At 34.0% G+C, this 27,003-nt stretch overlaps 1 protein-coding gene and 1 non-coding gene across 7 annotated transcripts in view; one reads left to right on the forward strand and one right to left on the reverse strand.

The window, feature by feature from the left end:
* Positions 1-27,003, reverse strand: part of CNOT2 (CCR4-NOT transcription complex subunit 2) — a 123,126-nt gene that overhangs the window by 40,627 nt on the left and 55,496 nt on the right. For 4 of the 6 annotated variants that reach the window (XM_059402474.1, XM_059402469.1, XM_059402470.1 and 1 more), the window contains one exon: positions 4,920-5,042. In XM_059402474.1, coding sequence (XP_059258457.1) covers positions 4,920-5,042 — 123 coding nt within the window. Of the gene's footprint in view, positions 1-4,919; positions 5,043-9,072; positions 9,174-27,003 lie in introns of those variants that run through there. The other 2 variants (XM_059402471.1, XM_059402473.1) reach the window with 2 other exon arrangements.
* Positions 21,463-21,594, forward strand: LOC132021036 (small nucleolar RNA SNORA18). Its single transcript, XR_009405215.1, has one exon. It is a non-coding gene; the product is annotated as a small nucleolar RNA SNORA18 (small nucleolar RNA).

The raw sequence follows: 27,003 nt of genomic DNA on the forward strand, positions 1-27,003 counted from the left end.
AAATCCTAGCAGCCATAACTGTTATAGGCTAACAAGTACGAAAGCTAGGTATGTGGGGCGCCTCAGTGGCTCAGCGGGTTAAACCTCTGCCTCAGGCATAGGTCATGATCTCAGGGTCCTGGGATCAAGCCCCGCATAGGGCTCTCTGCTCAGTGGGGAGCCTGCTCCCTCCCCCCTTTCCTGCCTCTCTGCCAAAAAAAAAAAAAAAAAAAAAAAAAAAAAAAAAAAAAAAAGCTAGGTATGCATTCAGAATGTTGCTATTTGTCAAAAGAAGGAAGTGGTCTACTCTTACCAGTTTAATGAGTTTTTTTGAATGTAAGGAAAAGGTGTCACATTTTATGCCTTTACAGCATATATAAAAACAAGGAAAAAGTTTGTGCCTTTAAAATGATTATGCCTAAGAATCAAGTGAGTGCACAGACTCACAGGACTTTAAAATGTTAGCAATTAAAATACAAATATACTTAAATAACTCTTAAGATGCTTAAATTATATAATCCCCCCAGAATTGTCTATTAACATCTTATATGAATGCTTTTAATTTTCTATAATGTCCCCCAAAAGAAAGTAATTATGATAAAAAGGAAATCAAGTCTGTATCTGCCTATGATTTATTTAATCTTGAAAAACATTTAAATAACATATTTGTAGTATTTATAAAACTAACTGTACATTTCAAATAGTAAATTCAGCATTCTATAGAAAGATACAAATATATACAGGTATCTCTTGATATAAAAGGCCTTGGAAAGGGAAGTAGTCCTGAAAAACTATTTCATAATTTAATTAATAGAGTCACATAAAGAACAGCTTCCCAAATACTTTTACAACCATGCATATGATAGAATTATATTTTATACTTTATGGATAAGGTAAATCAGGATTTTGTTTGTAAGTGGCTTAAAGACCGAATCACTGGCCAGTTTTTCTTTAACATAAATTAGAATTTGAAATTATTTTCTCACTGTTCCCAGAGAAAAAAAAATTACAAAATTATCCCAGTCATTTATGTTTAAAAACTTTCTCTTCAATTGTTTTTATCATAAAATAATTGCTATCTGCAGATGATATATATAACTATGTTAAAAAAACACAAAAGAATCAAATGGAGTAATATTATTATTACTACTTATTTTCTACATATTAATAGCAAAATTTATTACTATTATTTGCTACATATTAGTAGCAAAATTTACTTAATATTTACTATCTGGTCTTCTAAAAGTTTTGCATACAGTTATAACCAGCCATGAGTCACATACTATTATTCCTATTTTATAGATGAAAAAACTGAAACATAGAGACTGAGTAACTTCCCCAAGGACAGCTAGCTAGTACATCATGCGAATGAGATATAAAATCAAACAGCAGGACCTACAGAGCCCATGTTCCTGTTCCCATTCAACAAAAACTAGTTAAGAGTTTTGTTAGGTAGTTGGTTATAAACTAAACACACACAAAAGGTATTCTCTATATCAATAAAAAACAAATCAGAAAAAAGTAACAAAAATAAAATCCTACTTATTAAAAAAGCATAAAGAACAGAAATAGGAGACCTAGACTTCTGAAAAAAGGAAATCAGCAATATAAATGTTTATAAAGGACGTGAAAGACCTTACCTAAGATGTGAACAGTCTATAAAGCAACAGCAATTCAACTATGTTGTAGTTCTGCCATAGAATCAGTATGAGAAACAGAACAAAAGAGTTGGGAAACAGGCCCAAGAATACATGACATTAAAATATATTAAGGGAGGATTTCAATTAGCCTTAAATGAATGCTCTAACTCAAGGGTGAGCAAATTACTTCCTACAGGCCAAACCTAGCACACTGCTTGTATTTGTAGGTACATGTAGGTCTTTTTGTTACTTTTTAAATGGTTATATAAATACCCACATAATATACTATTATCTGGTCCCTTATGGAAAAGTTTTCTAACCTGTGATCTAAATTGTAACTGATGTTGGGACAATTAGATATTGGACATGCTCACTGAGAAAGTGGGGGAAGAATACAGGGAAGAGAACTGGGCACCACTATATTCACACCTTAAACCAAAATACCCCCCCCCTTTTTTTTTTGAGAGAAGAGAGAGACAGAGAGAGATTGTTGGTGGGGGAGGGGCAGAGGGAGAGAGAGAATCTTAAGCAGGCTCCACACCCAAAACATCGCCCCACACAGGGCTCAATTTCACAACCCTGAGATCATGACCTAAGCCAAAATCAAGAGTCAAATGTTTAATCAACCAAATGAGCCACCCAGGCACCCCAACCAAAATACATTTCTAAGGCAGAAATTTTACTACTAAGTTATATCTGAAGAATGAGGCACAAAAACGCTTAGAAGAAAATAGATGGAAAAAGTCTAAGTATGATCTCAAAAACAGAAACCACAAATATAAAAAGACTGATGAGTCAAATTTAGTAAGAATGATAAATATTTTTATATTAAAGAACCACTCACTAAACTATAGGCAGAAAAACCTGGGAAAATATTTGTAACAAAGTACAAGAGACCATTAATTTATAGAAAACACTAACAAATAAACAAGACTTACCCTATCAAGAGAAAACAAAATGGCACAAAAATAGGTAATCCACAAAGGAAGAAATACAACTGGCCAGTAACTACATGGAAAAGATACATTACTTAGTGTGCGTAAATTTAACAACATCTTTACATACTTTTTAAGGTGGGGAGGGGCAGAGGGAAAGGGAGAGAGAGACTCTCTAAGCAGGTTCCATGCCTAGCATGGAACCCCATGCAGGGCTCCAACTCATGACCCCAAGATCATGACCTGAGCCAAAATCAAGGGTGGATGCTTAACCACTGACTATCCAGGGACCCATCTTAACGTATTTTAAAACAATAAGCCTTTTTTTGTATATTGCAAAGACTTAAAGGTAATAGCTGATGAAAGTAGAAACTGGTATAAACTTTTTTGTGGAAAATATGCGGACATGTTCCAGAGATTTACATAACATTTTTAAAATAAAAATATTTAAAGTATTAAGTTAAAATTTTAGTAGTAAACTATTTCTGATCAGCAAAATTAAGGGTAATTTTTCTTCTCCCTTCTCATGCATGTTTTCTAAAATTTGCAATACTGTTCCTATACTATTTTGTTACAAAAAAGGTATCAGCAGCAGCAGAAATTTTTAAGTAGCTATTTATTATTATTCCCTGCTTAAAGAAGAAAAGGCTGAGGCTTGGTGTTCTTGCCAACAGGCCCAGCGAAGGTCCATACACATAAGGGTAAGGCTTTAGACCCTAAATTCTTAATCTCTATGTCTTACTACCTTCTTAATTTAAAAAGTTTAGTAAAGAAAATCATCCTGTGTTATTTTCATGACAACTAAACAGAAATGATAACCAACATATATAAGTGTATTTAATCATTCTGACTAAAAACCTCTGATAAAGAGTATTTCTGCTCTCTAGAAGACAGACATCTCTGTCATTCTCTGTACATACTTTATTCCAGATTTCAGTTTGAAAGCTTTGTATCTTCCTAATCAGAATGAGTACTTTTCATCAATAAGTAATATTACGCTACCATTTTTCCCATCAAACTTAACTATATGTGTACTATACTATGTGTATACTTAACTATGTGTACTATACAATCACAGTAATACACGCATGGATTAGTTTTATAGTTTTTACAAGCAACATGACATTCTTTAACTAGAATATCAACATGGGAATAAATAAACATAGAAACTTCAGTAAAAACAAATTCAATTATAATTTACATCCAAGAACAAAGAGCTATATGGTAAGTAAAGCAACAGAAAATTAATTAGATGACATTATTCAAGGAGCTATTAAACTGCACACTAATTATAAAGTCACCACATATTTTGAAAAGAGCCCTAATAACATAACTGATACATTATTGACAAAATGAAATAATTTTCAAATAAAAATAAAGGGGAGCAATAGCACAACAGGAGAAAAAAATTCACCAAAATCCTAAATCTAAATTAAGCCAATCTGTGAATTCTAAAACAGAGGAAGTGATTTACTAATGATCAACTTTAATGAAAAATGAGAGCATTTGTTACATATTTTAGAATTTTATAAATGCTTTAAACATAAGTAAGAATCTCAATAGCCTAATAACTAGAATAGATTGTTACACAGGTAGGGAAATTAGGAATAGCAAGTTTTAAAAAGGGTTCAAAGGAGAAAAAAGGTGTGTGGATACAAAGTACAAAAATGTAACTGGTTTGACTACTACAGTATATTATGTATATATGTATACATATGTATATTTAAAAAGGCTTACAAGAATTTGAAAATAACAATTTATTTAAAAATATTTTATCAATTTGCTAATTATGACTTGGCTGTGTTAAATCCTCATTCCAAATGGGATTACAGAACTACCAGCCTTCCAAGGCATTTAATCCACACCTCTATAATATAACAGCTTCAATGTTCTGAATATAGTTCTTCAAAAATGTTTCTGTAGTAGCATTCCTACAGCTGAACAGGAGATGCTCTTACTAACTAAAGTTTATGCTTACAGCTTGAAGGTTCCATAGCAACTGTAAAGTTTCATTTAATTTTGCCATTATATCTTTAAATTTTGCAAATCTGCTTTCTACTCTATGTGCCTACTTAATATAAAAATAGCAAGTTAAGAAAAACAACTGATGACCTAGATGTAATACCATGTTTACCTCTTGTCTTTTAGGGCTTCCAGTTTTGCCATATCCCAACTTCAGAATCACAGGACATTTTATCTCCCATTAAAATGTAAGCTCATCATTTTTGTATCCCCAGGGCCTAGCACTGTGCCTATAACACAGTCACTCGACCAAACATGGTATTCTGCAATTCATATACTGCTTTTCCAGAACCACAAAGAAACATTTACTGCTGCATAAACACAATATAACTGATTAACTTACATCTTTTTCTGACCGATGTGGAAACATAGAAGACTGGCTGTAGTACATGTTTTCGTCATGGTAGTCACTGTCGACCCCCTCTACAAACTTCTTTCTTGAAGCACCAAACATGCTGTTTGTCACCTAAACAAAAATATTGCTTTTATCAAGAGTAATATTTTGGAAAATGTCAAGCTTTACGAAATTCCTATGTGGAAAACAGAAAATGAAGGAAAACAATACTAAGATAAACAGATCAACTAAGGAAGGGCTAATAATGGGTCATGTGAAAAAGTCATAAATCTAACTAACTATAAGGATATAACATTAAATTTTTGCTTCCAGGCTCTAAAAGCAAGAGAAGAAACTTAATAAAGCCTATCATATGCAATAATTCCTCTTACTTTAAAGAAATATATACCAGTTATTCTTGAGAATTTGCAACCTCAAATAAAATTTTCCCACAGAAAATTTTAAAAATTAACTTTGGGTTTAATTATTTAAAATCTTCACATGTATCTTTGATATCACTATGTCTTTTGTAAATGATCTGTTTTTCAGAGCGTATCATCTTCACTGACAATTTAAGTTTATTGAGATACAGCACTTTTTGAGTCAACATATAATGGCAGACTAAAAACTTTATCTCAAGCTACAAGCACCCACTCATAACAGTGATGTTTATCATCTTGGTGTAAATTTATGATTTCTATTATGTAACCTGCTTATTCCTCTTTTGCTTTTCAATCTTTCCCACATCTGACACTAATAATTTTGAGCCCACACCAATGCAAATAATTACTAAATCTATACTAATTTTTTTTAAGGCAATACTAGAAAATGGTCTTAACGCTTCTTTTATTTAGGCAATCTCTCCACCCAAGGTGAGGCTCAAACTCACGACCCTGTGATCAAAAATGCATGTTCTACTAATTCAGCCAGGGAGGCAGCCCATGCTAATTTTCTTCCTTAGGATGACCTCTTAATAAAGTTTCCAAAACTATCAACTGACTATGTTATTTATGGTCAATGTGTCTCCCAACAATGGCACTTTGTAGTGCAAAGTAAAGTGAAATGTCATGATGGAAGACATCTATAAAGACTTGAATACATGGTGACTACATCTTTTCACAAAAATTTGGGGGAAAAACTCACATCAAATTTGACATCTGTCTTATACACTCATTGTGAAAAAGGGTATTTTCTTCAATTATCACTAAGAAACAAACAATTACTTTTATTTCTCATTTCAAAATAAGACCGTCTAGTTACTACTGTTTATCGGTAGACATGGTGAACTGATAAGCTACAGTCTTTAATGACCAAATTTGACATGCAAGTTTGTTGAAAGCATCAGGCTATTTAATAATTGCTTTTATATCTTAAGGTCCCTGTTAAGTTCTTAAGAACAAATATTTAACTATTCATCCTTTTGAGGGTCTGAGAGAAAATTTTTAAGTTAAATATCAACAATGGTCTGATGACAGCTTAGACTTGCTGTACGTACTTGCTGTACGCTTTGGGGATATTAATCTCCTTAGGTCTGAAATACAGAAAGTTATTTTTAAAGTGTTTATTATTTTGCTAGAATATACTTAATCTTTTTTAGTAGTAGACTCCCTGGTAAATCCCATAAAAATTCTTCTGTAATTCTGAATGTAATTTCAGAGAGTAGAATCCTATATGCCTATCCACCAAACCCATAAGTATCCCTTAACAGGAAAAAGAAGTGTTTTTTTTTAGGGAGTTTTATTGCAGAAAAGTTAACAGTGAAAAAAAGCACTTTAGTCTACAAATTAAGACTCTTCACAGATGAGATTTTAAAAGTTTATTTTGAAAAAGTTAAGAATACATTTAATTCTCTTTAAAGGACCATTATTACTGAATTCTAAGGATAAACATGGGGAAATGTCATGTTACCTAGAATATTCATGGTTACCTCTCATCAAATCATACACACATAAATCAACTCAATGCATATAAAGCAAACTCCTCGTTTGACAATTCTGGTATAACATTTATCATCAAAACCAATTATAGACTCCCAGAATTCCAAAATTACAATTAAGTATATTGAATAGAAAATTTCGTACTAATATTGTATAAGAGGCTTCACTGTTTGCAAGTAAAACTAAACATAAGTAATGTCTCAAAGGAAGGCAGAAATGTTCATGAATACGAGATTTTCCTACATGAGATTTTCACTGCTCTGTGTATGTCTGTGAGAGAGTGAGAGAGAGAGAGAGAGAGAGAGGGAGAGAACGAGACGGAGAGAGGAAAGGAGGGAGGAGGGGAGAGAAGGAGAAAACACAAATATGCAGAATTTCATTTTTGTTTTGTGTGCTTCAACAAAGAAATTACATATCAGTGAAAATACTAATTATTCTTATGTGACTTCGGGAAAAAAAAAGTGTTCATATTCTATGCTCCAAATGCAACACAAGTCCAGGAATGGGTTCTAAGACGAAACAAAGAATTATCTGATCCAGGGCAAAAAAGGAAGAAAAAGGAAAACAGGAAAAAAGAAAAGGAAAGGAAGGAAAGAAAAAAGGAAAGGACAGAACAACATAGTAAGTTTCTTACAAAAGCTAGTTTATTCCATTTTTAATTCCACACAGAATGATGCAATGGGGTAAGAAAAGCATTGTAGACTAGCCATGAAAGATGAAACTATGAAGATAATAATCAGGCAGAGAAGTAAGGGAACCAACTAGGCAAAGACCTGTGGGAAGAGCATTCAACAGACAGGCAACATCAAGATCCTTAGTGGTGTGACTCAAGCAGTAGGAACTTAAGAGAGAATGGGAGAAACTGAAGGTGGTCCCAAATCATGTTGTGCCTTGCAGGCCCTAGGGAACTTTTGGATTTTATTCTATGTGAGCTAGAAGTCAAAAGGGCTTGGGGATAGTTTCAGGAACATAATTTGGCAGGTATCTTATTTTTTAACCATTGCAGTTATTCTATAGCTAATGGACAAAAGAGGAAGCAAGAGTAAGGGAAAAGCAGGCAGTGAGAAAGGACAGTAGCTTAGACTACAAGACGCGGTGAGACATGGTTAGAAAAGGATCTATTTTGAGAGAGACCTCACACTAATGGATGGATGAATGGATGATACCAAAGGGTAAGGCCTTCACATTATCTCCTAGAAGAGAATAAGTAGGAATCAAAGGAATCTAGAAATCAATTTTTATCAATTTCTAAGAGGATATATCAACAGTATATTGAAATTACTGGTAATACCAAATATAGTGAGGTCAACTTGGTAAACGAAAATTTTTTTTAGATTTCAAATAAAATCATACTACATTTTACATTATATATACCATAGTATCTTTGGTATATGTAATTTGTCAGCTTTTTTCAAGCAAACATAGCAAGGGCTTACATCTATTTTGTTAACTGACACATCCTCTCTTGACTTTTATACCCGATGTTATAACAATGGAAGAGTAAAACGTGAGATTTTACCAAGAAAAAATATGATATGACATATGTATACACCAAAAGCAGTTTCTTAAGCTTTTTTTGAACACAGATCTAAAACATTTAATAAAGACATTTTATCTTTCCTTTGATTCTACAAACTCTAATCAGAAAGCATACACATAGGTTAGCTTACACTAATCCTTTCTATCAGTCTAAACCCCCCAAATGCCACCCCTCAACCCCGCAAAAGACTTGGTCTCAAAATGAAGTAGTAGAGAGAGGGGGATTAAAGTGATAGGCAGAATGGAAGCACCAAGTTGGCTGGATTTTCCAGTATACTTCTTCATAATTTAATTTGGACTAGCAATGAATTCCTAAGGTCCAGTACTTCAAGCTCAAATGCAGTAAATCAGAATAATCACCAAAAAGAATGTGCAAAACCCCAAACTTACGATGATCTAAACGAGTAACTTCAAAGATTAGTAAAGAGGCTCCAGGTGGAACGGATGACAATTAAAGAACAAGGAACGAAAAGCAAAGCCTGGAGCTTTATAGAAAGTCAGAGAAACAAAAGTAGGACACTTTATAAATGAAAACTTGAAAATATATGTGTATATATGTGTATATACATATACAGAAAAAAACACATATAAAAGGGTAAAAAATAGACTCATATCATATCCAAGGCAGGATGATATTTAATCTTACACATTATTTCCTTCAGCAAGGCCTCTGGAGAGGAACTTACTCTGAAATCATTTATTGTCTATACTGCTGGCAAATGCTGGCCCAGGCATGGAATCCTATTCCCAGGGACAGAAACACATCCATGGCAGAGTGGTCCTTTTCCTGATAGCAAACAAATGTAGGTTGGTTTCAAAATCTATCTCCAGGTGTAACTCAAGGTTCTAGCAGCAAATTTTAAAGTACCTCTAAACATTTCTACCTGAGAAGTATAATTAATAAACTAAATCAGTTAATATTTAAAACTGATTTTCCAAGTTACTTTCTCTTGCTTTGTTCTGTACATCCAAGTTCTATCCTTTCTTCAAAATGGCTTTCACATCTGTTTTTGCCATTCTTCCTACCATCATCTTAGTTTAAGCTCTGAACTAGTTTGTTTTAGTCTCCTGACTGGTCTGCTTTCACATTTCAATGAACATACTAAGAAAATACTATATGAATTATGCCAAAAATTGTGATAATGTGGGGTACGTCAGCTCAGTCAGTTAAGCATCTGCCTTCACCTCAGGTCGTGGTCCCAGGGTCCTGGGATGGAGCCCCATGTTGGGGGGGGGGTCCTGCTCAGCGGGGAGCCCGCTTCTCCCTCTCCCCCTGCACCCCACATGCTCTTTCTCTTTCTCAAATAAATAAAATCTTTTTTTTTTTTAATATGGTAGTGAATACAAAAGCTGAATAAGTAACAGTTCCAAGTCTTGAACAATGTCACAGTCTAGCTAAGAAACCTATCTGCAAATAAACAATTACAATATGAAAATCTGCACAGGTACTTTAAGAACACAAATAAGGGAATATCTGTGTCTGAGGAAAACTGACTATAACATGGTATTTAAAAAAACTAATGTCTGAACAAAGACTTGATTAAAAAAGATTTAAAAAATTTAAAAGTTGAAGTACATGGGTGGGAGATGGAAGCAAACTTGTGGAATAAGTAACAGCATGCACAAGTTCTGAGAAGTGAGAAAAAGCCCAAGTAACAAGACTAGGAAGTCTAGAAGAATGGTGATAGGTGATAAGGAAAAGGAGGCCTAGACTTCAATGCCAGATTAAGAGGGAAACAGTATAGGCAGGAAAAGCAGGTACAAAAATCTAGGTGATGAACTAAGTCAGACTTCCCTTGACTAACTAGTTATTATGGTGCCATGTTAATAACCACTACACTGACTCACTCTCTTGCTCTCATCTCTTGTTAATTTCTCCTACCTAGAGGATACAGATGAAGATTTCTGAGATCATGACCTTAATGTGACTGTTTGGCAGTAATTATCTCAAAATACCAAACAAAACTTATGCCTCAGCTTAATATGAGTTATTCAGAGTTACTCCTATTCATGTTAATCTCTGCAAAATGCCATCTGTACCTTCTATGATCTTCAACAATTAAACCTTAAGCTGACTAGACTGACTTTAAATGTTTATTGACATTATCTATCTTTCCCTAGCACTAGCATCTTCAATATCCTTCAAACAGATCTTTATTTATTAAGCCAATTCTTATTCCCTTCAAATAGACTCTACCACATTAACCAAAGTGAGTTTTTAAAGTAAAAATGTAATTGTTGTAGTGCTACTGATTGAAATGCCTCAACACCTTCCTAAAATAATATTAAGGCTTATGAGGTTCTATGTAAATTATCTGACCATAACTCTCTCCACAGGTCCCCTGTCACCACTAAACTGCTACCACACCAACACAAGATCTTTCCCACCTCAGGGCTTTTGTATATGCTGCTACCTCTATTTAGAATGTTCTTTCTCCCACTTGAAACTTTCACACTAAGTTAGGGCTCCTGATTTACAGTCACTGAAAATGCTTTACCAAAACTACAATCATACAGTAACAAAAAATAACTTTCATTGACCACTTACTATGTGCCAGGCAATATACCCTAAATTCTTAAAAATGTATTGATTTACATAATCCTCAAGTATTTATTTGTATACTCCTCATTTTCAGATAAGAAATGGGGAAGTTGGATAACATGCCTAAGGTCATATATCTGATGTGCCCAAGGTTCCATTATCTGATAAATGACAGAGATGGGATATGAATCCACGCAATCTGCTACAGCTCCCCCTTTGTAACTACTATAGTATATTCTCACACATTCAACTAATAGTTTAATGTGTATGTTCTCCCTAAACTGTAAGCTTCACGAGGCAAAAAAGGAGTAAGGGTAAAAAAGGGAAGGGTGCTTATTTTGCAGTGAACAACAAATATACAGAATGTTACAATAAAATATGTGTGCAAGTCAAAACAATCTCTTTAGCAGGAAAATGAAAATGAACTGACTAGAAGTACATGAAACAAAAGCCACTCACTACCAAACTGTACCTATTTTAGAGAAAGTTCCATTAATTTTAGGATAAAATTATGCTTAAAAGAATACTATTACAACGATTAAAAAGTAGTTTCCATATTCCAAATCAACTAATATTTTTAAGTACTTTCTAAATACAGTGAACAAAATTTAATCTTTCAAGAAATGAGGATTATAAAATCTCTAAGTTTCCTTATAAACCACTAAAATAGACATTATAGCATTGAATGTGTAGAATACATCTATTAAATGAGTTCAAATAAGAACAAATACCTAATGGCAACAACTTCTTATGGATTCTCTTCTCTAATGCAGCCAGGGGTTTTACGGTTAACACACTGATACATGTGCCCCACCATAAAATCAACTATTTCACAACTTTAAAGTATGAAGACTTTTTCTAGCAACAGAATTTGCTCCTAACTTGTATAATAAAGGATAAAACGTGCCAAATATAAGTCATATGGTGCCCTGGAGGGGAGGTGAACAGACTGTCCTTTCTTACAGTTTCCCTAATGGAGATTTTTACTAACTCACTCTGATAGCTGAATAAAGAATTTGACTTCTTCCTTGCCTTTCCCTCTCAATTCCACATTCACTATCAGCAAACACTTCACATACACGCAAGTTCTCTGCTGTCTACAAAGTAATCAGAAACTAATTAAAAATCACAATTACCATTAATATTTACCAGCTTTATCAAGATACAATCAACCAACATTGAAACCAATCATGCAAAGCCATAATATCTGAAGATAATCTGGTATTTTTATTACCACCCATTACAGAGAAAAGTGGCAGGTCAAATCTCACTGAGATACTGCTCAAACTTTGTGAAACCAGAACATTCGTTTATCAAATATAGATGACAGCCTAGAAGTATTTATAACCCAAGGAATTTTTGTTTTGGAAGTATTTTTCGCTAACGGGATTCTAAGCTACCAACCCCATTTCACAACTACCATAAATAATCCTTATTTTACTTCATTCCTACAAAACAATTAAAAAAAAAAAAGAAATGGGCTTAAGTAAAGGAGGAAAGGATACATACACTGGAAAAAAAAATCTAGCTTTTCAAAAAACAAAGAACTCCATATCTGAATATCTTTAGAAAAACAACAAATGATCTTTCTCTTCTCATCTAAGAAACATATTTCTTATGAAGTCCCACCAGTTCCAGAATACTGTATTTATAATCTGGCAAATACATAATGAAGTTTATGAATCTGCTTATGGTGGATCTAAGAAAGTGAAGGTTTATATAAATTTTAGAGGTAGAATTTCTAAATTCATCAACTTGAACCAAGAGCATATAAATAAATAAAAACAATTCACTTCACTTCAAACGCAGAATGCCCAATAAACGAATAATGAAAGCATTAATGAATACTGAAGAGGCAGTGAACAGGTAGAAGCACAGAGAACACATGTCTCTGGATTCAGCAAAAAACTAGGGGCTTATATGAACATATCCATAAACATTATTTTTCCAGGTAAATATTCTGGCACAGAGTTCTTTCCAGGGATTACAGAGATATTTTATAAGAGGTCTCATTCAACAAGAAGACCAAGGTAGCACATAATCAAGAAAAAAATGGAGAGGGCAAGCAAAGAAAAAAAAAAAACACATCACTCTTCTTAATTCAAAAACCATCTAAAATGGTTTTTTAGAACTAAAATCTATTGTCTGAAGCTGCTTAACTCAGATATTCCCCCAAACCATGCACACCATCTCTTAATAAAATGCACCCCAAAATCAACAAATTCTCTAAAAAGTGTTACCAAGAGTCTATAAATGTCCCATCAGTTTGACTTTGATCTAGGGAGAATATGTTCTGTATGCCTCAACTTGAAGAAACAGATTTTGTGATTTTCCAGAATCTTAACATCACCTGTATCGATATGCCTTATACAGATTCAAAACTAAACCACCAAAATATAAGCTTTAAAAAATACAATATCCTAAAACAAAACTCTAATAACTCAAAATGTGCTACTCCACAGAAGAAAATACACAATTATATACCAACTAAAGAACCAACTATAATTGGTATGCCTTATGGGCACTAAGTTATTAGTGTTGAGAAATCACATAATAGTTCATAAAAATTTAAAAAACAGTACTTCATCCTTAAATATTAGAATATAAATCTATCATGTACAAGTAAAAGGACATACAACAATAGAAGATCTGCATGTTTAGGATACAAAACAAATCCTGTAAGCATAAGGGAAACTCTTAAATGAGAAGGAATATAGTATCTTAAAACTAATCTTAAACCTTAAGAGAAAGGATCAGTCTAATAAAGAGGAAGGGAGAAAGGGAAATCCAGAAGAAATTGGATGTAGGGTCTGCTTTGTCAAGGGACTATGTATTTCTACAAGGCTCTTAGTAAATTTAAAACAAAAACAACAAAAGCAATTCTAGAATTTAAGGGAAGAACAAGGGGGGTAAATTGCTGAGGATTCTCTATTTTTACCTAAAGTGCCAAACAGTCAGTGTTCCAAGCTCTTTGAGTGTGACACACTTTCTCTGAAGAAATGTTAGCAACCATAGGCTGTATTAAGTCTCCTTTCCCCGAATATAATTTTGAATGTCTTGTTATGTGCAAAAGAATGTAGAAATCATTTGAATAAGAATTATACAGGATCAGTCTGGGAGAATGAAAGAAACAATTTTTGAAGACTTTCTGAGAAGCAAGAGCCTAAAAGAACAGTATTAATTAGTAAGCAAAGTAGTACAGACCTAGGGTTACATTGCTACAAAATTATTTCAAATAACCATATATTAAGATGGAAAAATCTGTAATGTTAGATCATGACTTCCAGTACAAACCAGACAAAGAGAAAAATGCCTGGAGTGTTAGAATTTCACACACACATACACACACACACACTCTGGTGACCTTATTAATCCAACAAATCTTTGCTGAACTTCTGCAGCAGACATAATGCCTTCACTGCTCCTGCATTCATTTTTGTTAATCTCAAACCCCAAGATGGTAGAAATGTTCCAGTCTTCCTGTCTAGACCTCACAGAAAAAGACATTTGAAGTTTCTATTCCTGCAGATTTTAAAAATACAGCCATTTGCCTAAAATCTTGAGAAACAGAAGAACAGCATGTCTAAAGCTAGTGGAAGGAAACTAAAATTTGCCCCATTCTGAGACCAAGCTACATGTAGCAAAATTTTAAGTCCATGAATTTACACCTTCCCCAACATTTTTTCTTAGCTTCTTTTCTGAAAACAAATTTTCTGGTCCTGCCACACACTGTGGAAAAATATGAAGTTGGTTTAAAAAAAAAAAAATTTAATAACCTTCCTTTGTATTATCATATTAATGGCTTATTCAGTTTAAGGGTTTCTGTTTCACATCTAATAAAAAAGTAAAATTATTTCTTAGGACACTAGACTCTTCTATTTAATAATTTATGATAGTTATATGACAAAGACATTGTATTTTTAAGCTAACAAAATGACTCACTGGTAAATGGCCCAACATCCACCCTCAAAATACTGATGACAGTACCATTTCCCCCCCACCCACATACTTACCTGTGCAACTTCTTTCAACATTTGCTACTCTGGGGATTGGAAAGCTCAGAGCTGGAGGCTGAAGTGAAGAAGGAAAGGTTGGAGGGTGAGCCATGACACCAGCCCCACACTAGGAGCTCCCCTGAGATACTACAGCAGGGTTGACACCATAGCTCTGAAGTTCAAACTCCAGCAAACGATAAGAAAGGAGTCCAACCAGAACATGATAAACGATGGGATTCTTCTGCTCTTTGAAAAATAAGGAAATCATGCTATAAAGATCTGAACATCCAGTTTCAACATTATGACTCCCTGTTCACATCTTCATTATTCCCAACCCCAGAATCATCTCTCAGACTGATTGAAAGCATGAATCAAAAAAAAAAGGATGGGGGCAAAGTTTTCTATAAACTTGAACAGTTTTTCAGAAAATGAAAGGATAGGGCTTACCTGGCGATCATGAAACCATCTAAGACAGTATGTTAAAATACTTTGCCTATCCACTCCTTGTATACTTTTTCTTGTTCTCCTAAGCACTTGACATTAAATCTTAGACTCTCATATATATTAACACCATCAGCCAGCAGAATGACAGCTAAACTACATGGATGTATTAAAATTCTTAAAAGTGGACCAGTGAACTTTTTGAAAACCAGGGATACCTTCTGCTGTAAGTATATTCCTTGGGAGGAAATGACTGAGATCATTCCATCCTAAAACAGCAGAGTACACATTCTTTTCAAGAGCACATGGAACATTCTCCAGAATAGATTACATACATTAGGCCACAAAACAAGTCTCAACAAATTCAAAAAAACAGAATTTCTTAAACATGTTCCACTCTGATATAAACAAATTAAGGACCCCCTCAATTAAAATAACTTGAAACAAACTAAATGATAAAGAGAAAAATGTAAAGACTTTTAAAGAAATCAACCTAAACCCAGGACTTAAATGTGATTTATTCACTTTTATAAAAATGTGAATCTTTGTTCTATAATATAAGTGAATTACTGATTCAGAGAAAACCAGATCCTATTATGAATACTAGGGCTAATAAAATAGATGCTTAAGTTATTTAAAGATAATGTCTATTCAATAACAAATATTATTAAAGGTAGCAAATACTCTGAAATTGTAAACTAAATATAGCGGAGTATCAGAAAAATGTTATATGAAGCAGTTAAAAATGCAAAATATTCCTTTAGCAAGGGAACACAGGACCTTTAAAATATTTCTAAACATCTTGCCATATAAATTAATTCAATAAACATTCAGTAGGCATCTACTATGTGTTAGATAATCACTTTTCTACTCTTACATACTTTACCCACTTGATGCTCAGAAATAAAAGAACATTACAGATCAAAGGGAACAGAGGTGAAAACACAAAAGCATTAATTCATTTACCCTTATCTTAAATCTCCTACCATTTCCCTTTCTCTTACTGTCTTCCTGCCACACTGCTTTCCCACTTCTATTCCAGGCCTTTGCACTTCTTTCCTCCAGGAATGCTATTCCCCTAGATATGTATCTGGGCTTCTTATCCCACCCAACTTCTGTTACGCAGTCATCTCAGTGAGGACTACCTTTCTTTTCTATTGAAAATTATGCTACCATTTTCCCCAACTCCTTAGACACTTTCTATCTCCTTTTTCAATTGTTTCTCCACAATATTATCAACATATAATTTATAGTATATTTTATTTATTCTGTTTAGTTAATTTTATTTATTTCTATGCTCTAACATATCAGCTCCATAAAAACAGAAAATTTTGTCTCTTTGTCTCCTTAGGACCTGGAACACTCGCTGCCTTACACAGTAGGCCCATAACATGAATGTGTACTCATTTTACTGCCATTACTTGAGTGTTACTTGACACAAACTGACCAATGAATTGCTTACAGCACAGGGTAAAAATTTTATGACACAACAGTTATTTTTAAAACTAATGGAATTATGTTGAAAGTTAATGTTAAACTTTACATTTCTGAAACATATGAATAAAATTGTTTTATGCCTTTTCTGACAACCACTGACAACAGACAACCACCTCCAAAATACCTAGAAGACTGTCAGAAACCTTCAGTGGTTAGAATGCTATGAGAAGTAGCAGATAAGAACTGGGATATTAAAAAATGTTTTTTCCATTTCCTTAATTTTTTTTTCAAGTCAGACTGCCTTTTTAAAAAAGCATGGTATGGTTTAATACAAAGAGACAAGACATGTCTCTTTTGTATCACAAAATCCCACTAGCAGAATTATACTACTTAGAGCCACTGGGTTGCACTGTAGTCCATGGGAATACGTACTCCTTGGGAGTTAGCCAAACAGTGCACTGCCTGAATAGTCTAATACAGTGAGCCTGCTACAACTAAGCACGAGTAAGTACTGTTCAAAGCACTGTGTAGGTGTATGTATGTGTATACATGCATGTGTACATGTTACACAGGTACATATATACATATGCACATATATATAAAACTTCACTTAATCACAACAAAACCTCTGTAAGATGATTACTTCTACCTCAAATTGAGGCATGGAAGAGTAGAGTCTACAGGTTCCAGATAGATCAAAGATGTTTTCCTATCACAGTTATCATGGAGAATACCCAGCCCTTGTGCCTCCAGTAAGATACCAGAAAAAACCCAAGTGGATAGGCTCTAAATCTTGGTACTTAGCCAAAGCGCAGGTAAAGGGTGAGGCACAGACCTGAAAGTTGAAGGATGAAAACATGTTTTAACTGTAAGTTCAATCCTTCTCTTTCTTTCCTTAACATGCTTACAGAATGCTACCACTGAAAAATATTAAGAACCACCTCTCTGTCCTCTCCTTGAAACTATATATTTTCTGTGAAAAACTGAAATTGCTCAAGAGAAATGAACTTCACACACTATCAAAAGGAGGTACTTAGCCAACAGAAAGACTAATTTAATTACATGGTAATAAGCTCTGACCCCAAACATTGTCACCATGTTTTAAAAACTTTTTATTTAGAAATTATTTTAGACTTGAGAAATAGTACCAAGTTTCCATATGCTCCACTTTCCCCTAGTGGCAACATCTTATATCACCATAGTACAAGTACCAAAACTAAGAAATTAGTTGTTAACTAAACAACTTTATACAGATTTCATCAGTTTTTCCATAAATGTCTTTTTTATTTTTTTTATTCCAGGATCCACATTACTTTTAGTTTTATGTTTCCTCGGTCTTCTCCAACCTGGGACTTTACCTGTGTTTCCTTGCCTTTGACAACATGATGTCATTAGTTATACTGATGCAACTATATACCATAGTGTCCTGCCATGTGAATGGGTCTTGTGTTTTCTCATGACTAGAGAGAGGTTATGCACTTTGAAAGCCACTTCATTACAGAGGTAATATGTCCTTCTCAAGTGCATTCTGTATGATGGACATATCCAGGAGTACATATCATCATAGTATGTTTTATTACAGGTGATATTAACCTTGATCTTCATTAAGCTGGTACATCCACCAGTTTTTTCCACTATAAACTCCAATTTTCCCATTAAAACAATTAATGCTTTGAAATATGTTCTTTGAGAGCATGCAAATATTTGTTTGACCTTAAAGTTTTACGTACTATTACAGTAGTCATCCATGGATACTGCTTGCAGCATCAATTACTATGATGCTCTAAGGATGATTTGCTATTTTCATCCTTCTATACTGTATTTGTTAACTGAAATGCTTCTATAAGAATTTTATAAAGATCTCACTTTTAAATATGAAGAGTGCCAAAGACTTTAACAAAGACTCCAAAGTAATATAGGTAGAAACTGAAGTATAGTATCTCAAAATTGTTACTCTAACAATCATTCTTTCAGGCTTATTACATTGCCTTTATCCCACTAGAGAAAAAGAGGTTTAAAATTTCATATGTCCCGGGGCGCCTGGGTGGCTCAGTGGGTTAAAGCCTCTGCCTTCAGCTCAGGTCATGATCTCAGGGTCCTGGATCGAGCCCTGTATAGGGCTCTCTGCTCAAGCAGGGGGCTTGCTTCCTCCTCTCTCTCTCCCTCTCCCTGCCTGCCTCTCTGCCTACTTGTGATCTCTGTCAAATAAATAAATAAAAATTAAGAAAAAAAAATTCATATGTCCCAAGCAATCTCTCTTGACATTTCTGGCCCTAAATAAGAAAGATCTTCATTTTCTTTTTATTCTTGAAAAAATATCCCCCCCCCTTTTTTTTAGCATTACGTACTATGCTGTCTAATTTACTGAGCCAGGTTAAACATAAAAGAGATGATCTAGTATTTTATGTTACAGGACACATATTTTACAGGAATACTAGTAAAATTACTACCTCAGCTAAGAAGATAAATGACTACTGTATTTACAGGTCTATTAGATTCTAGAAAACCTTGGGAAAGGAATTCAAGGGAAATCATGTAATTGTTTGCTTTAGGTTAAAGAGAATCACAGCTATGAAGACTACATATATGAATTGTAATATATTCGCTGACCTGTACTCTTTTATGTGTCTTTCCAAATGACTAAGTGTTAAGAAGTCTAATAATATTTCTGTGTATTACACACCACACAGCATTTTACGCAACAGTAAGTATTCAAGCATTAACTGAATATTGACACAAAAGCTTGTTCTCTTTATCAGAAATGATTTCTCATCTATCTTCTCAACTAAAATATAATTTTTTAAAAAATGAATTATGATTTGTACTTCCAACGAAGATGGAGTAGTAGGAGCAACTTTCCCTCCTGCCTCACCTGAAACAACTATAAGAAAGGACACAATACATGAACCAACAGTTTTCAGACATAGGACATAAGGCAGTTCAAGACAGTAAGCCTTAAGAGAGAGAGAATTGATGCAAGCCCTGCAAGTGCCCTTGCTTACACACTAGGGGAGTTTCTGGGCTGCATTGCAGGGAGAGGAAGCCCTGGTGGAACCCAGAAATCTCTGCGAATTGAGGAAGCGCAGATCTAGGTAGGCTAAGGCAGCAAGAGTAAAAAGTCTAGAACACCAGACAGAAGAGCGCTGCAAAGAGAAAGAGATACTGAGATCTGAACAATGTCCCTCTTGAGTCTTCAGCTAAGTACTGATCCACATAAGCACAAAGCAAATCACCAGGGATGCCTAGGTGGCTCAGTCAGTTAATCATCTGCCTTCCACTCAGGTCATGATCCCAGGGTTCTGGGATGGAGTTCCACATCGGGCTCCTTGCTCAGCAAGGAACTTGCTTCTTCCTCTGCCTGCTGCTCCCCCTGCTTGTGCTCTCTCTCCTTCTCTCTCCCTCTGACAAAATCTTTAAAAATAAAAACAAAAACAAAAAAACAAAGCAAACTACCAGAGGATAGAAAAAGACAATGGAAATAATCTCCAGGATTCACACAGGGCTGTTTCCACAAGTCAGAGTATTAAAATGTAATTCACTGTGTAGAGTACTCAGAAGAGTACAGTCTCAGTAGTTGGGAAAAATTAGCCTGAGATTAAAGGCTACCGGGGTTCTTTGTAGAAGAAACTTGAGAAGAAAAAAAGAAGGCTCAAAGGGCTCAAATGCTTCTAAATAACTAAATTTTGTTCCCAAGAAAGCTCAAGAATATCAACCAAAAAACAAATACATAGCACTGAAAAGATAAAATTTCCAAGGACTGGCATCCAAACAAGTTACTAAGCATACAAAGATGCAGTAAAATAAAACATATAATGGCAAAGGAAAAAACCTAAAAATCAACATAAACCCAAAAGGACACAGATGGTAGAACTGATAGGCAATAACACTAAAATAGTTATTATAACAATATTTTGTTTGTAAGTTATAATAAAACTGCCATGATAAAGAAAAAATTAGGAAACTTGAAAACAGCAATAAAAACTATTCAAAATAAAACACAGAGGACAGAAAAGAATTTAAAACACCAGTAAGCTGTGGGACAACTTCAAGTGAATCCACAAAGCAGAATAGGGAGAGAATGAATATTTCAAAAAATAATGAATTTAAAAATCCCCAAATTTGATAAAAACTCTGAACACAAACTCAAGGGGCTCACTAAATCAAATACAAGAGTCATGTAGAAAATTATACCAAGATACGTCATTATCAAGAGGGCGCTTCGGTGGCTTAGCAGGTTAAGCATCTGCCTTCAGCTCAGGTCAAGAGTCAGGGTCTCTGTATCAAGCCCTGCAGTGGGAGCCTTGCCTTTGCCCCTCCCTGCCATTCCTGCTCTTGCTCTCAAATAAACAAATCTTAAAGAAAAAAAAAAAAAAAGTGTGTGTAAAACCGGTTAAGAAAATCTTAATAGTAGCCAGAGAGAAAAAGTTACATTATGTGAAGAGGATTAAAGATAAGAATGACATATTTTAGGTCAGAAATTATCTAAGTTGGAAGATAATAAAGCAAAACCTTTAAAACACTAAAAACAAAAAACCCTATCAATCTTGAATTCCACACCAGGCCAAAAAAAAACTTTCAAAACTGAACATGAAATAAACTTTTTCAGACATACATAAAAGAATTCAAAACCATCAGAAATGCAATACAAAAATGTTTTTTAGTTAGAAGTGTGTGCTGATGAGTCTTTATCCTGTAGAGCCATATTCTTGAAAATGCTTCATAGAGTAAATATGCGGTTTGCTTTATGCACAGAACTATTTGTTAGATCTATAGAAAAGAATTACTTGACAGATACTATACAATATCTAAAAAGTCATTTTTTTTCATATTAGGAATTGGTCTATCCCAAAGATCTGTACTATTCTAGGGTGTGAAATAGTTTAAGAGTGAATACAATCTGAACATCCAGACACACATATTCAGGGTGTCTGAAATGGACAGAACTCTGTCCATTTAGGGCCATAAAAGTGGCCCTAAAACAAACTGCTTGATAAAACTGGATCCCAAAGATTGCAGGTTGGAAATTTCTGAAGTATGTCATCAATATGTCCATATTCAAATAGTAATCAAAGAAGCCCAACTAAAAGAACTGTGGACAAATGGGCATGACAATTGTGGGTTAAGCAAAAGTTCTTTTTGAAAGGGCTATATTGAAGATTATGACTCAAACTTTGGAGGAAACAAGGTGACAGGCTGTGCTGTGGAAGGAAACACAACATGTGAAATTCCTTAAATAAAAATTTAATGACTTTAAATAATTCTGCCTAGATTACACATAAGAAAAGACTTAGAAAGCTCTGCAAGTAGAAAAAAATGACACTGAAGAAAGGGAAGGAAAGAAAAGGAAAGTGAAGGAGGCAGAGAGAAAAGGAGGGAAGAAAAAACAGAGGTATAAGAGAAGAAAAGGAAGGGTAGAGAAGGGATAGAAAAAACTATCTAAATTCTTCTGTTATAGATGATGATAAAAAGCAGAAATAACATTAGATTCCCCTTCCAAATTACAATGAACAATAAGAATATGTACGAGAAGCAGGAAATGCTTCCTTAAAAAGTGAAATTTCAGCTGAGACCTACAAAATGATCAAGATATATGTTTCTGGTACTAGGGTATACTATGAACAAAAAACAAAATGCTCCACTCAAAACCAACTGAAAAATGCTCCCTGAAATCCTTATTCAGCCAATCAACACTTACTGCGCATACCAGGCATTATTCTTAAATGCAGATACACTATGAACAAAATATCACTGAAAACTAACTCAGTGATTACATTTTTATTTTTAAATGAATTGTTGACCCTGGGAGGTTGGAAAGGAGGGAGAGAAGGAAATTCAACACCCCAAAACAAAGCAAAAGCTGGAGTACAGAGAAGCCACAAGTTTAAATCCCCAAAGGAGAATTTGTCCAAGGTAGAAAAGCTGTTAAAAGACCATCTCATAAACCTTTTTTTTTTTTTGAAGATTTTATTTATTTATTTGACAGACAGAGATCACAAGCAGGTAGAGAGGCAGGCAGAGAGAGAGGAGGAAGCAGGCTCCCCGCTGAGCAGAGAATCCAATGCGGGGCTTGATCCCAGGACCCCAGGATCATGACCTGAGCTGAAGGCAGAGGCTTTAACCCACTGAGCCACACAGGCACCCCTCTCATACAGCTTTTAAAAGCATCTATCATAACTGTCAACCCCTTAGTAAAAAAGGCTCTTGAATGTCATGATTTTGATGTTACACAGAAAGAGCTACAGGAAAGCTCTTCTTGGAATCTATAGCCATAAACCAGTCTGAATTCATAATACCTATTGTGGACTGCAACTTAAGCTAACATTTTATTTTTAAGTGGTCCTAGACTGATAGTTACTTAGGCATCAGCAAAAGCAAATGCAAATCAACACCCCTTGGGAAAAATGTCCTTCCACCTAGTCTTCAAAAATTCCCAAATAGTTCTAAGAAACATAAAATGGTAACTTAACACACACACAAGGAAGCAAGATACCATAAGGGAAGATCAGAAAAAACAAAAGACATTAGAATGATCTATAGCAACTTCCAGTTGTTTGATTTACCACATATTAAACATAAGAATGTATAAAATAATTAAAGAAATAGAGCATATGATGGAATATAGATCTAAAGGAAGGAATAAATGATAATGTGTGAATAATGGGTAAATACGTGGGTAAAGAAGATAGACTCCAAGATTAACAAATACGATCTAACGAAGAGAAATACAGCAAATATACCTGCCAATTAATTGGTCAATATGCATTTTGTTCAAGTTCTTAACAAGGAAGTGGTATACTTAATCACATTCTCTAGCTACAGTGGAATTACATGAGAAATCAGCAACAGAAAGACAACTAGAAAAATCTGCTAGGTTTAAAAAAGATTATAAACACTTAAGATTAAAGAACATCACAATAAACCCTAAGTAAAATAATTAAAGACTGATGAACAAAAATAAAATGATGAATACGAAACAAAAATTAAAAGAAAATAACTAAAGCTAAAAATTTCTAGTAAAACTGACAAATCTCCAGCAAGACTGACAAATAGGAGAAAAGGGACACAGACAACAACCATAAAAATGAAAAAAGTGCTACAGAGGAAAAATAAATTCTTTATCCTGATAAAGCATATATATAAAAAAGATACTGCATCAAGTATCATATTTATTGATGACAACATAAAGCTTTTAGGACAAGTAACAAGAGAAAGATTTCTACTATTAACACTTCTATTTGACAATGTATGAGAAGTATTAGTGAGATCAGAAAAGAAATTCAAGTTGTAAAAATTATAAAAGAGGTATCAAAACTATAATTTCTAGATGTTTATTCATATGAAAACACCAAAGTACCTAAAGATAAATTATAAGATTAAAAAAATTTAGCAATATTGACACAATCATCAGTTTAAAATGTTGACTGTATGTCAATATAATAGTAACACCTATAAAATGTAATTTTTAAAATGCCATTTACCAAAAAATCCCCAAACTGTATGCATATATCTGGGTCTTTTATTAAAAATATAACAAAACTTTACTGAGAGAAAATACAGAAGACCTGAATATAAGACTTCAGGAGAGGAAGACCATCATAAACATGTTACAATTCTTTCCCAAATAAAAATGAAGTCAATAAAATTCCCCTTATGAACTCAATACTTTTGATATATATTGTAAATTTGTCATTGAACAAAAGGCCAAAAAAGTTAAGACACTCAGAAAGACTATAACACAACAGTATAGCAATTGAAATTCAGTACTGGTGCAGGTGTAGGCAAACACATCAAAGTAAAAGAACAGAGATTTTAAAAACAGACCCATGAATATAAAGTAACTTGATTTATAATACAGTAGTCCCATTAATTAGTTGAGGAAGGAAGAAAAAAATCACTACATGATCCTAATATAATCACCTATATGCCAAGGAATGGAAATTGGACTCCTAACACTGTGTATCAATTTCAAATAAATTTAAATAAGAAAAATAAAATAAATCTTTCAAAAGACATAGACTATTTTCATTTACTTGATATCAATAGCTCAGAAATGTTTCACACAACCTCCATAAATTCTTTAAAAAATTAAAACTTTGGCACCAAATGTCAGATCAGTATCAACACTAATGAGAACTCAAAATTAGTAAAAATATTCCTGAAAGACCTTTTGTGAATTTAATTTTCCTGAATTTTGAGAATATAACTTGGTTCAAAAAAACTTTCCTAACTTCATAAAGCTCCCTCCTTCTGTTGTTTTCATGTAACATTAAAAACACAGTGACTTGTTTTCTAGGACTTTCTGGCTCTGTTCTCCTCTATCCTTTTTATTTGGAGGTTCTCTTTCCTGTCTCTGTTGCCTCTATCCTGCTCAACTGTGATTCCATTCCCAGAAACGTCTCGGCAGGGTCCTGGGAAAAAACACTAGTAGGCCAGTCTCGAGAGTTCATATTCATAGAGCAATCCTGCTCAAGTCCCTTTGGCCCACAGGTCCTCTATGAAGATCTAATGCAGTGGGAAAAATTTCTCACAGCTTCAAATTGGATAATTACACTTAATCACTTTCAAACTGGTAGTTCACCACCTTTGAAGTACATGAGGTGTTCCCAATGCTTCTTTCTACTTTCTTACACACTGTAAGTGATATATGTAGTTTTTCTGGTTAGTTTTCATCTGTTTATATTTGGGGATTCATGGAGATACCTCGTGAACAAGTTTTATTACAAATGTTTTCATGTGTCTGGGTTTTGCTATGTAGTTGTTCTATTTTTATGTGGAAATTCAGAAAGATCTAAAAAACTAAGCTGCCACCATTGACGCAATCATCTCAGAATCTAAGCCAGGCCTAGGAGTGCATTTTAAAAAATAATTTTGCTTACTTCTATATTTTTCTGGTTCACAGAAATATCAGCACTAATGTTTTAACTTTCTGTTTAACAATGAACATATTCCATATTTATGACTGAGGCAAACTACTTAAATGAAAACATTCTTCTGAAAGACAAAACAGCATATCATGTGTAAAACCTATGGCAAAAGGAATAATACCACAGTGAATACAGGAATGTATTAAAATATCTGGGATTTTAAATCTTGCGGAAACACAGCAGGATCTGTCGGTTACCATGCTAGCTACCACTATGACTTAGAACTAATTACTGAACAGAGCTGTTAGTTACTTCTTGTGGCCTAGGGGCACTGTGAAAAAGCTACCAATACACTAAGGGTATCATATACCATGTATCTTGGTTAAACTTGCTTTTTGGAAAAAAATTATCTCATTTGATGATTTCAGAAGATGAGGAAAATAAGTATCAGAAAATATAATGTAATCAAAGAAAGACTAACACTGTTGGTGTCCTGTAATAATGAGCCAACTAATGAAGAGTACCTTGGGAATTCATTGAACTTTATGTTCTTGGTTGGCCAGAGGAAGAAAAAAAAAAGGTGCCAAAAGTAACAAATAAATGTCAATTTTTAAGAAAATATTTAGGTCATGGAGTCAAAATGTTGTTGAAAATGTGATTGTGACATAAGCAGAAGCATCACATTCAAAAGTGTAATTGTAAGAGCAACCCCATTGTGTAACTGCAAGTGAACAGTCATCCATTTTCAGTTTTTTCTATTTCCTTGCTTCATCTCTACCTACAGACAATAGGTTACAGCCATTTGTTCGCAAGAGTTGCAAGAGAAAAGAAGAGTAAGCTGTGAGCCAGTTCACTGGTTTCAGCCATATTTTTGAACTAATTCCTTCCTCAGTTAACTCTTCACCTTAACCCAACACCAAACAGCAACAATAATGAAAATCTCCATCTTTTTGCTCTGAGCACCAGATCCACTCTGACAAATCTTAAATTACTAAGTACCCATTTTCTAAAATTTCTTGTTCATTTTATTAAGTATTTTTATTTTATGTATCTTTAACATACTTGAACCTATTACAGATTCTAAGATGCTTTGATGTTGGTGCTGTTTTCAATCATACTAGACGGTAATCATCCAATAATGGTTACAAGCTACAACTATGACTCCAATATACCACAGTGTAAGATGTATCCTGACAGCAGAAAGACATAAATTTTCAATGAAGTGTAACTTAGAATAAAAGAAATGGGCATTTCATTCCTTATTTACATTACATTTTTACTACAGTGCAAAATATAAAAGTTAGAAATAGTCCTGTAACTGTCTTGAAAACCAAATGG

Source organism: Mustela nigripes, chromosome 6 (assembly GCF_022355385.1).
Source record: "Mustela nigripes isolate SB6536 chromosome 6, MUSNIG.SB6536, whole genome shotgun sequence".
In the NCBI taxonomy this organism is placed as follows: domain Eukaryota; kingdom Metazoa; phylum Chordata; class Mammalia; order Carnivora; family Mustelidae; genus Mustela; species Mustela nigripes.